This window comes from Microtus pennsylvanicus, chromosome 4, assembly GCF_037038515.1.
Source record: "Microtus pennsylvanicus isolate mMicPen1 chromosome 4, mMicPen1.hap1, whole genome shotgun sequence".
Lineage (NCBI taxonomy): Eukaryota > Metazoa > Chordata > Mammalia > Rodentia > Cricetidae > Microtus > Microtus pennsylvanicus.
In genome coordinates this window covers 97,121,406-97,133,407 of record NC_134582.1, presented here as the reverse complement: position 1 = coordinate 97,133,407, position 12,002 = coordinate 97,121,406, and the positions used below count along the sequence as shown (strand labels likewise).

The 12,002-nt window shown below is 45.8% G+C and overlaps 1 protein-coding gene across 2 annotated transcripts; it reads left to right on the top strand.

Moving 5' to 3' along the window:
• Positions 1 to 4,610: 4,610 nt before the first annotated feature.
• Positions 4,611 to 11,150, top strand: Psmg4 (proteasome assembly chaperone 4). 2 transcript variants are annotated; one of them, XM_075970958.1, is made up of 3 exons: positions 4,611 to 4,888; positions 6,576 to 6,651; positions 10,949 to 11,150. In XM_075970958.1, the coding sequence occupies exons 1-3, from the start codon at positions 4,715 to 4,717 to the stop codon at positions 11,068 to 11,070; spliced, it is 372 nt and encodes a 123-aa protein (XP_075827073.1). In that variant the 5' UTR covers positions 4,611 to 4,714; the 3' UTR covers positions 11,071 to 11,150. The 2 variants fall into 2 exon arrangements, with proteins under 2 accessions (XP_075827073.1, XP_075827074.1); XM_075970959.1 differs by lacking the exon at positions 6,576 to 6,651.
• The last annotated feature ends 852 nt before the right edge of the window (positions 11,151 to 12,002 follow it).

Below are 12,002 nucleotides of genomic sequence, written 5' to 3'. Positions count from 1 at the left end.
AATTGTGAGGGAGCAGAGGAATGATCTAAAACGGATCTATAGATGAGAGTGGAACCTTGGCAGAGTGGACCCTTGGTAGGATTCCATTGTTGTTTGGATCTTATAAGCTCCACTGAGCAGCCAGGGATCCTTTTGGGGAAGGGCTGAAAAAAACCATTACTGATTACATTTTAATGACATGAGGCCACTTTAGCTGACTTATTTATTTAATTTTATTTTAAGATTTATTTATTTTATGTATATGAATGCTTTATTGACTTTTTTCCAGAAGAAGGCATCAGATCCCACTTTAGATGGCTGTGAGTCACCATGCTGGGAACTGAACTCAAGACCTCTGGAAGAGCAGTCAGTGCTCTTAACACTGAGCCATCATGACCTGTGAATCATGATCTTCGAACCACTGATTCATAATGGTCTCTGGTGGGTAAGGTGAAGGCCTCAGCTGACCTCATGGTGCTCAGGAGCTACAATGGCCCATCAGAGTCACTCCAAATCAGGCCAGCGTGGCCTTTATGCTGTTATCTTTGTCACTTGTCATATCAGGCACATGAGCCACTTTATTTACTGAGGCAAGGTCTCTGGCTGAACTCAGAGCTCACCAAAACCTCTACTTCTAAGTAGCCAGTTTGCCCTGGAGAGAACTCCTGTCTCTGGAACACTGGGACAGCAGTGGGTTGCCATGCTTCCTTGGCTTCTCTGTGGGTTTGGGGATCTGAACTCAGGTCTCCATGCTCTCATAGCAAGTTCTTTATCTGCTGAGCCTCATCCCCACTGCGCTGCTCCCTTCAAAGTTTTGAGTTTTTTTTTTCTAGCACATATTATTTATACGAAAGTGTCGGGTGCCCTGTGTTGTGTGAGTCAGTCAAAGAAAGAAGTCACCCTAAGATGAATTTTTGGCCTGTGAGGCAGCAGGAAAGTCCTGCCTCTGATGGATTGAACTTCGAATACCTGTTCAAAGGTGTGTTTAGTGATGGTCACACAAAATTGTTTTTTTGGGTAAACAAGTTCCTCATACCAAAGTCCCTGATCTAATCTATATGATTTTCTGAAGGAAAACACCATACCCCTGCCCCTTCAGTCTTTATTGTGAACTGTTTGCAGTACCCATTAATCTAAGAGCTTCATTCCAGAGGTGCCAGGGCTGTCTTGTGACTAAAGTCATGCAAAGGCTGTAACGCTGCTTCAGAAAAACAACTCTATAAATCACAGAAAGCAATCACTGATTTCCACCATGACTTCTTCAAGGTCAAAGTCCTTCTAGAAAATGGCTATTCTGTTCTAATGTTTAACCTCGATACAGCGACTCCGCTAGATTCCCACAGCACAGAGTTTTGTTATGACATTTCCATAATGCATCCAATGCATTTAATCATAATCATTTCTTCTGCTGCTCCTTTTTCTGTCTCTGCACCATTCTTGCTGGATTCCTCACCTGCTGTTTCATTAGAGGAGATTCTATGCTCCAAGAATGTGCTAGAATTCTTTGCCTGTGGGTGGCACTCTTCCTGTTCTCCGATTGGCTACAGGGTTTTTTAACTTCGTTTACTATCATATTGATAGGTTCAGACTACACTACAGACAATTTCTAACTCGGTTGTTTATTTCTCAACTCTATGAATGTATGACACTGATATGTATTTAGTGGACACTGTATTTGGAATTTTATGTTTGGAATTTTCCTGAAATAGCAGTAAGCAGTTTTTCCCTCTCTGGTGAAGCCAGGCAGACCCCAGTCAGCCATGCAGGGGTCTTACTGACACTCCACAGTAGGCTATGGCCCAAAACGGGAATGCTGAAGTTAGGTGTGGCACAAGCATTTTCCACTTACTATGGATATATTAGTTACATTTCCATTACTGTAATAAGACACAAGGCAACTTGGAGAAGAAAGAGTTTGTTTTGGGATTATAGTTTCAGAGTTGTTATCCTTGATGGTGCGTAACGAGGCTTTCTCTGTACCACCAGCTCCCAAATAATGACATGGAGATTTCTTGTTAACTATGAAGGCTCAGCCATTAGCTTAGGCTTATTTCTAACTAGCTCTTATAACTTAAACTGATACATTTATATTCATCTATGTTTTATCACATGACATTACTTCTCTTCCATCTTGTATCTCCTGTTGTATCCATGTCTCCTGGTGTCTCCCATGTGCCTGATTCCTCTTCCTCTTTCTTTCTCTCCTGGAAATCCCACCTATACTTCCTGTCTAGCTATTGGCCATTAAGCTTTTTATTATATCAAAGCAATACACTTTCACATGGTGTCTAAACATCCCACAATAATGGTGGAGTGGAGGTAGCAGGTGGCTAGCACATCAACAGAGAGCTCAAATCTTAAACTGCAGACAGAGGCCGACAGCATACCAGGAAGCCTCAGCACCTACCTCAATTTACACATCTCCAACAAAGCCACACCTAATCCTTCCCAAATGGTTCCACCAACTGAGGACCAACTATTCAGACATATGAGCCTATGAGGGTCATTCTCATTCATAGTACCACAGTGGGCTCATTGGGATGTAACCCTATGGAAAATCAGAGCGCTATCCTTACAGAATTTACGGTGCTGTGGACTGAGCAGAGGCTTAGCTTCTTGTATCTTCTTTGGTAAGCATTTAGTCAACTCTTACCTTTTCTTCTTCTTCCCTTCCTTCCCCTGCCTACTTCCCTTTTTGAGACAGAGTTCCACTATGTAACTATGTAGGCCATGGCTGGCGTGGAAACTCATAGAGATCCACCGGCCTTTGCCTATGCTATGCTTAAAGGCATATGTCACCACACCTAGATTCAGCACCAGGTTTTGTTTTACCAGTAAAAGAACGGCTGCACTGCACATTTGCTGCCTGGTGAGCATGAGATGGATCCAAGCTCTTGGGCACTGCCGAGGGGAATGGGGAAACAAGTGGGAAGTACTTAGGCAGGTTCTTAAAAGGTGCAAATACACAACTGTAGGAAGCAGCCATTCTCCTCCTAGGCTGTTTCTATGAGAAATGAAAGCACACAGAAGCTTAGCTGTATGCATATATCTGCGTCAGTTTTACTGTAAAGCCAAGAACAACCGAGACAACCCATGTGACCAGCCTCTGGATGGATAAACAAATGGTGGTATCCGGGCAATAGAACACAGCTCAGTAATAGAAACGAGTGTAGCACTAATCACTTGGAATGGTCTTGAAATGAGTCTACTGAATGAAGAAGATGCAAGAGAAAAGTCAAATATGTGGTTTATTTTAGTCATATAAAACTCTAGAAAACTCCCAGTAACCTATAGCAACAATGTAGACTAGGGGTGAGCAGGGGAATGGGTGATTATACTGGGATTTGGGAGGGTTACTAGATTTTAGGTGGTGGTTTAATGGATTATACAGATGTCAAAACTTCAATTTGTATGTTTTTTTAAAGTTCATACATGTATTTAATGTATATTGGTCACATCCATCCCCCACTCCCTCCAAGCTTCCCCTCCCCTAATTTGTACATTTGAAATATGTGCAGTAAGTACTGGGATTAACGGCGTGAGTCATCACCGCCTGGCCGCCAGAGGTTTAACTTTGCGCTCTGATCTTCAGGCAAGCTTTACTTGTTAAAACACAGAGAAAATATCACTACACATTATGTTGATTATGCTGGGTTATGGTGAGGACTTCATGGTGAACTGCAGTCAGAGGAAGACAAGTCAGGATCGAGGTCACAGCCTGAGTCAAGAGTAGGCAGAAAGAGATGGGTGCAGTTGGGCTTGTTGCTTTTATAATATTATCTCAGGACCTCTACTAGAGAAACACCTTCTTATCCTCAGTGACTTAGGTCTTCCAGACAGGTCCTATCTTCCCATCATTCCATGATCTCCCATTGGAACCAAAACAACTCCCAATGAATCCTAGGGGCCACAAGCCATATTCAAACCACATCACCCTCCTAAACTTCATTTTAGTCCACTTAGAATTCCTGGAGATTTAAGTAGATCTCCTACAGGTACGAGAGACTCCAAGTCAGCAGTAAAAACTTTGGCAAACTGGACAGGAAGGTTTGTTTATATGCCTCTCTCAACCCACCGAGGGTCTCATTCAAAACACTTCAGCGTCCCAGTGATTGAAATTAAAGGTCCCTGGGTAGGCATAGCACCATGCTCCATAGGGCTTCCCATGCACTCTCGTTTCTCACTTATCCTACAAGGGCCGTGTTTTACACGGTGGCAACTGTGTGTGTGTGTGTGTGTGTGTGTGTACACGCGTGCACCTGTCTCCGAAGATCCCATTCTCCCGCCATAGTCTATGCAGTTCCTTTTTAAAGTTGTCTCTCGGGATCGCTGCTGTTAAGTAGGGCTGTCTACATCCAAGGCTTGCAGCCAGGAGATAGAGTGGGAGGTGGCGGCTGCTAAAGCGCTCAGAGTGAATGTCTGCGCAAACAGCCCACTAACACGGTCCACTGGGGAGAAGGGAAAGGACAGGGGCGTTCAGAGGGTCCCCAGAGTCACCATCAGACACCTAGCTGAGGCAGGGTTTTTTAACAGCTGCACCTTTGTCCAGGTACTAGGTCTAGAGCAGGCCAAAGGCATCTCCTAGGCCCCGCCCCCTCGCGTTCGCCCCGCCCCACCCCGGCGCGCGCATCTGAAAGTGAAAGCGCATCGGGCCTCTCGGCGCTCGCTCTCTCTGGTCTGGCCGCCCGCGCCTGGCTGGGTTCCGTGCTGTGGCTCAGAGTGGCGGGCGGGCGGGATGGCAGAGCCGCAGGGCGCCGCGAGTGGGGACGTGTCGCTTCACAACTTCAGCGCAAGGCTCTGGGAGCAGCTCGTCCACTTCCACGTCATGCGGCTGACAGACTCGCTCTTCCTGTGGGTGGGAGCAACGCCGCATCTACGCAACCTCGCAGTGGCCATGTGCAGCCGCTACGTGAGTGTGGGCGGGGCCTGGGCAGGAAGGGGGTGGGCCTTCCTTGGTGCGGATTTGGGGGCGGGGCCTAAATTGAAGGGCCTCGTGGACCTTAGTGTGGTGGGGTTCGGGGTGGAAGGTGACAAGTGGGGACCGCTGGGGAGGGGATCTGGAACAGGAGAGACTAGTGGGAGTGAGGCTGGTCACGTGTAGCCCCGAGGGACTTCAGCTCTTCTCTGAGCTTACTCTGGATACTTCGGGCTGGAGTCCCCTAGGCCTGCTTCTTGACTGGTGCTGAGCCTCAGTCCTCGCTTGCATCACCTTGGTCACTCAGCCTAGCCCCTGAGCTCTGAGCCCACCAGAACCTCTGTTCTCCTTGCACTGGACCTAGATATGTGTGTGTGTGTGTGTGTGTGTGTGTGTGTGTGTGTTTGTGTGTGTGTGTGTGTTTGTGTGTGTGTGTGTAGATTTACTTCAGGAGGCTTAAGAGTAAATAGTTACGTTTCAGCTAAATATTGAACTCAGAGTCTGTAAACAGCAGGTTTATCATTGTACTTTTATATCTTTTTCAGTCAAAAAAAAGAGTCAAAAATGGATTCATTGATTTTTTTTTTTTTTTTAAAACAACAACCTTGCTTTCTATTTGGCTAATGAAGTGAGTTTAAGCCCTTAGGGAATGATGTTTCATCCATCCAGTTGTCTCCACCTGGATTTCGTGGCAAGGGTACCAAACCCCAGAGCAAGTTAGTGGGTGGGCTTTTTCCTTTCAAACAAGATTTTTTGAGAAGGCTGCTGGATATTGAACCCAAGGTGTAGTTGGACTTTTTTTGTCTGGACTATCAGTTCCCCTATAGTGACACGGAGATTTTTAATTATGAAAACCTGGCCGACGGCTTAGGCTTGTTTCTAACTAGCTCTTATAACCTAAATTAATCTATTTCTATTAATCTATATATTGCCACATGACTTGTGGCTTTACCTGGCCTCCAACATGTCTTGCGCCCTCTGCATCTCCTGGAGACTCCACCTTTCTTCTTCCCAGAGTCCTCTGTGCCTGAAAATCCTGCCTGGCTATCAGCCATACAGTTTTTTTATTAAGCCAATCAGAATGACACATACTCACAGTGCATAAAAAGATTATTCCACACTACTGTGTTACATTTTATTGCTTCTTAGCCAAAACAAGATTGGTCACCAATTTATAAGAGGCTTTAATTTTGCTGTTTGGATGCTGGTAGCTGGTGTCTTTTCAAATTCCCAGGTCACTATATTCATCTTCAGAAGTCCTACAAGCCTTGAGGGAGTGAGAGCTGTGCTCTTGTAGGCTTTCCTGAGGAGGGCAGGACCTTGCTTCTCAGCTGAGGAACTGGACCAGGCACCCAGACTTTGGTCACATTCTTGCTGTGGTCTTAGTGAGTTCATTTGCTTCTGGTTGGAATGCCGTTCAGCATTCTTTGGGGTTTGTAACACAAAAACCATCGCTTTATGTGAAATAGGCCCTAGAATCTATTAACAGCTCCATGGGTCCCATTACAGATGGCTTCTGTTTGCCCTAATTTTTCTCCCTCTATTGTGTTAGGGTCATCTGGCTTTTGACTGGGGATATTTGTATGTCTTCTTGTTGCCCTGATGCCTTGTGTGGAAACCAAAGCTGCCTGGTTGAGGACAATTCATGGTATACCCTTTGTTCTCTTTCCCTCCTTTTTAGGACCCCATCCCTGTGTGCACCTCCCTTTTTGGAGACACGTCTGACACGACCTCCTCTGGCCTTGCCCAGCGCTTAGGTATGTACCCACAGCTAGTGTTTGTAACCAGTCAGACGTGACCCACTGTTTCATGTCCTAGGGCAAATGACCTCAGATAAAGCACCATCATATTAGGGACCACTGCCTCATTACTGTTGGAAGCAGACTTCTGTCCTTTGGGTCTTTTTAGGGGACACATGTGCATGTAGGTACCTGTGTCAGCTGCCTCAGTATCCTGATCCCAGGAACTTTTGGAAGCCCCCATATCCTTCTTTGCTCCCCACTTGCATCCACAAGCAGATATATTTTCTTTTAATGAGTATATCATCTCCTTGTGGGAGAGGATAAATTCTACCCAGGGCCAGCTGCTCAGAGTGGCTCCCTGGGCCTTGTGGCAATTTCTGTACTGCAGGGAGGACTGTTTCTCAGGCTTAGTATGAATGCAGAGTAGGGTGGGTGTTTACCAAAGAGCATGAGATTGAAGGCCCCACTCTTCCCACCTGTGCCTTTTTTTTAATTACAAATACTCAGGTGATTCAGGTAATATCTTGTGTTTTATGATCTCCAGCCCCACTTGCCCCTGACTTGTATGCATGGGGTGTCTTCATCAATGACTCAGTCTTTGTGTTTTCCAGCATCCTAGTCATTTCTGAACCCAGTGATTCCAGGGTACTCCCGAATCTTAGCCAGGGGATGTGATGGGAAAGAGACCAACACCAGTTTTGAGAAACTCACACATCAGTTGTGTTTGGAGTTGTACAAAGAAAATTGTATCATCTTAACAAGTAGGAAGATCTGTCATTTTCAGTGACTTATACACAAGCAGCTAACATATAGCCCAGGAGGAATTCCACTAATTCAGGAGAGCTCCAAATTTGTCATATCCTGTGGTTAGAGGAGAGGTAGATAGAGGTCACAGGAACTTTCGGGGACCTAACCTAGAAACAGACCTGACACATGAGCTGTTTTGCAAACTTTTTATTAGGAAGTAATTTTGAGTTTTTAGGAAAGAATTTCTGCTGAACCTATACCAAGACTTTTTGACCTTTTCTTTCTGTGTTTACATTTTTTTCCCCATGAATCACTTCAAAGTGGGGGACATGATGCGTCTTTGCTTCTCAGTGCTTCCTTGTGTGTTTTTTACATACAGAAGTGCTAACACATTATGTCAAGAGACTTGCGTGCTCATGTCCACGCAGACAGGGTTGAGGGAAGGGTCCATATATATGGGGACAGTCACTGATAGAGAAGGGCTGCAAAAATTTATTTGGCATGCCATGAATTAAGTTTGTTTTTTATATTGAGATTATATTTTAATGTATATATGCGTATGTCTGGGTATGGGTTTGTCCATGTGAGTGTAAGTGCCCACGGAGGTCAGAGGAGAGTGTTGAATCCTCTGAAGTTGGAGTTTCAGGTAGTTGTGAGTCACCTGACACAGGTACTAGGAACTAGACTCCAGTTTAGTCCTCTGCAGAAACAGTATTTGTTTTTAGCGACTGAGCCATCCATCTCTCCAGGCCCTAAGGTATAACCCAGGCTGGCCTCAAATTCATGATTCTTCTGCTTTTGCCTTTTCATCATATCCTAGTGTGTGCCACCAATGATTTCATACCAAAAAAAATGCAGCGTTGGCTCAAGAATATGAGATAGAGGCCTAACACCAGGTTTTTTGCAGTGACTTGGTGACTGTCGTGGCTGCTGGCATGTTGAAAGGTCTGGTGCTTCACAGTGCTCAGCAAAGTCCCAGGCTAACTGATCTCCTTGGGCCTGGACAGGGATCAGTAACCTGTGATAAAGATAGAGGTGTCCTGCAGTATAACATCTATGGAAGACAAAAGCAGACAGATAAGAGCTGGGCTGCAGGGCTCTCAGTGACCATGGAAGCATTGCACCACAGTTTGCATGTAGGAGGAGACCCTGAGCTCTGGTCGCCTTCCAGGGCAGAGATGGGCCTGGAAGGTTGAGTCACAGATACAGTGGTTCCTTAGCAATTAGACTGATGGGAACTACAGTACTGTGGGCTCCCATGGGGAGAGGGGAAGGCCACACCACTGCCACTGAGAGGACAGACTAAGCATTGTGATTTTATGGCCCCTTTCTGGTTAGTCTTGGTGGATCTCACTATCTTGCCATACTTGACTGGTTCTCAGATCATTATCTAAATTAGCAATTCCCAGGCTCCCTCCTGTACCTCAGGGAATGGGATTGGAGAGGTGTTTGGGGTGGGGGTGGGGGAGACATTTTGGATCTCCTTGCTCTACTCCTTGTGCTGAGCAGAGCACTATCTGGGACCCCAGGGAACATTGCTTGCAGCAAACTGGTGGCTGGCCCAAAGAAAATGCTGTGAGCTACTGTAAGGCACCGTCTTCTATGTTAACTGAACAATTGCTTCTGTCCAGATTCCCTCCTCCTCTTCCGTCTCTTCCGTTTTTAAAAAATGTATGTATGTATGTATGTATGTATGTATGTATTTATTTATTTATTTATTATTGTAAACAGTGTCCTGCCTGCATGTACCCCTGCCCACCAGAAGATGGTGCCAGATCTTATTACAGATGGTTTTGAGCCACCATGTGGTTGCTGGGAATTGAACACAGGGCCTCTGGAAGAGGTGCTCTTAACCTCTGAGCCATCTCTCCAGCCCCCTCCTCTTCCTTTTTAAAAGACAGTCTGCCTTTCTTGATTTGGCTGGCCTACAGCATAGGCTTAACTGCCTATGTCTCCCTCCTAAGTGCTGGGATTTGGGCTTACACATGTGTGCCATTGTGCCTGGCTACATCTTTCCATTTGTTTTTACATTCCTTTTTAAAAAAAGAAAACAACACCCCAGGTATGGTGGCTCACACCTTTACTCACAGCACAGGAGCAGAAGCTTGTGGCTCTCTCTGAGTTGGAGGCCAGACTGGTCTACAGAGCAAGTTCTAGGACAGCTAGGGCTGTTATACAGAAAAACGATGTCTCAAAAGGAAAAAAAAAACTAAAAGAAAAGAAAACAACAGAGCTGGACATGGTTGCACTTGCCTTTAATCCCAGCACCCTGTAGCAGAGGCCGACAGATCTGTGAGTTTGAGGTCATTCTGATTTACAGAGCTATTTCCAGGACAGCCAGGGCCACACAGGGAAACCCTGTCTTCAAAAACTAAAAACCCAAAACAAACTTCCGGCTGTTCTCAGGGCAGAGGCTGGGCTCTTCTCGGGATGCATCAGCTACCCAGTCAACGAAATATTCCCCAAGATCCCTTTATCTGAAAACAAACAAGCACAATCTTGAATAACTAATAAAGAAAATACTTAAAAAGGTCTTTGAGAGTCAGAGGCCCTACTGCCTTTGATTTACAAAGGAGGGTCTGGAGCCCAGAAGTTTCAGGTTGTGATGGGGCGGGAAAGACCCAGGCTTGAAGGCAGCTTTGCCTCTGCCCTCGCTGACACCCTCCTTCAACTGCAGGTTAGAGTTGCAGAGGGAGACAGAGTCACCACCTGGATGAAGCTCAGTATATTCTACAGCAGGCTTTAATCAGAGTATTATGGCTACTCAGCCTTACTGCCTGCTGTTCTGCCTGGAGAGGAGGGTGGGGTCCCTGGACTAGAGGGAAGGATGAGTGAAGGATTGGTGTTCTGAGAGAGGAAAAGTAGTTTGTGCCTATGCCTTGGGCATGGATGAGGCCAAAGGAAGAGGTCAGGCCACTACCCAGACATTGCTGAATGAAACACTGGCTTAGGCTTGCTGCCTGCTTCTGCTCAGGGTACTGCCTTCCACATTCTAAGCATGTAGCTGAGCTTCATTTTTTCAGTTCCATCAGTGCCTCTCCTATTTATCGGTTCTAGAAAATGCACATGCATGCATGTGTGTACATGTATACACATATGTAATGCATAAAATAAGCATTCTCCTAGAAAGAGAGTGGAAAACGATAGAGATGGGCGGTGATGGTGGAGAACGTCAGTATTTGACTGTTTTTGAAATAACAAAACCCTCAAATCTTTGAAGCCACAAGCTCCATGTAGAATAGAGGTTCTCAGATACTAGTGTGTGGTTACCCAAGAGCTTTCTAGCAGTGACTGCTGGGCCCAACACTGTATCTTTCACCTGCAGGAGTCAGGATGGGCCAGAGACTGCAGTTCTTGCTGAGCCTCTGCTGCTGCTGCATAGGCCTGTATTAAATCCAGGGCTCCAGAGTCGAGGAGGGCACTAGATGTCCATTTGCATGTCTAGCCCTTGAGAATTCTCCAAATCCCATCCTCCTTCTAAGCACTTCCCAGCTCTCAGCACGTTTGTGGAACATGGACTCGGTGTATTTCGGTCGTGACTGTCAACATACTTTTGTCTTTTTAGCCAGGAAGACCAGTAAACAGGTGTTTGTCAGCTACAACCTCTCCAACACAGACAGCAACTTCACGTTACTCGTAGAAAACAGGATCAAGGAAGAGATGGAGACGTTTCCTGAGAAGTTCTGAGTGGCAGAGGGAAGAGTGTGTATCTCGTGTATAAATTACATTTCAATAAACAGGTTGGGTTTTGTCTCAGGCTGCATTCATACCTTGCTTTAAAGAGTTTATTACTGGGCTGTCTCCTCTTAGTGTGGACGTCAGGAGGATCAGGCTGGTGGGCATTGGCAGGAAGGAAAGTGGCAGACAGCACACACACACACTCCTGACTGCTTGGTTCTGGAGAAAGGGGCAAAAGTGTAATTGGAAACAGTTGAAATTAGTGCTGCTGTGCTCCACACACTCCCGGTCAGAGTTAAGAGCCACAGTGGCTATGCTTTAGGCTCGTGTGGCAGGTCCTGAGGCTTCTGTCTTGTAAACTGATAGATCAGCCTTGGGGGGCTTTCCCAGTGTTCTCTATAAGCCTTGCCTGGGCACTTTACTTGTGTTTTGTAAAGTTACATTTGAACCTTAGTGCAGCTTTCTAGATTTGTGGTCTCTGTGGAGTCTAGTTTCTTTTGTCTGTTCTTCCCATCTGAGAAATGGCAGTAATCCCTAGCCTGCTAAGTGTGTAGAAATGCTTTGCTTTGCAAACTGTAAAAGCTGTGACAGGAAGCAGTCTTGGTTTTAACTTCATTTTTTTGGACACCAGTGCCTCAGGCCACTTTGCTCTTACGTCTGTCACCTTTGCTTTCCTTCCTCCCTAGTCCCTGCCCTTTGGCCAGTTTTAGTCCTTAGCATTTTCCTGACTACTGCTGGGACTCTAATTGTGATTTTCCACCAGAGGTTCATGTGTTGAGAACCATGTTTTGACCAAAGGTGACCACCATTGCCAAAGAGCTTTCTCTTTGGGTTCCTCCCTGGACCCTTTTGTGTTGACAGTAGACAGTTCAGGGCCTATAATTATTTTGCACGGTGCTAAGGCTTTTGCACTGAGCCCCGCAAGGGCAGGAATAAGGACA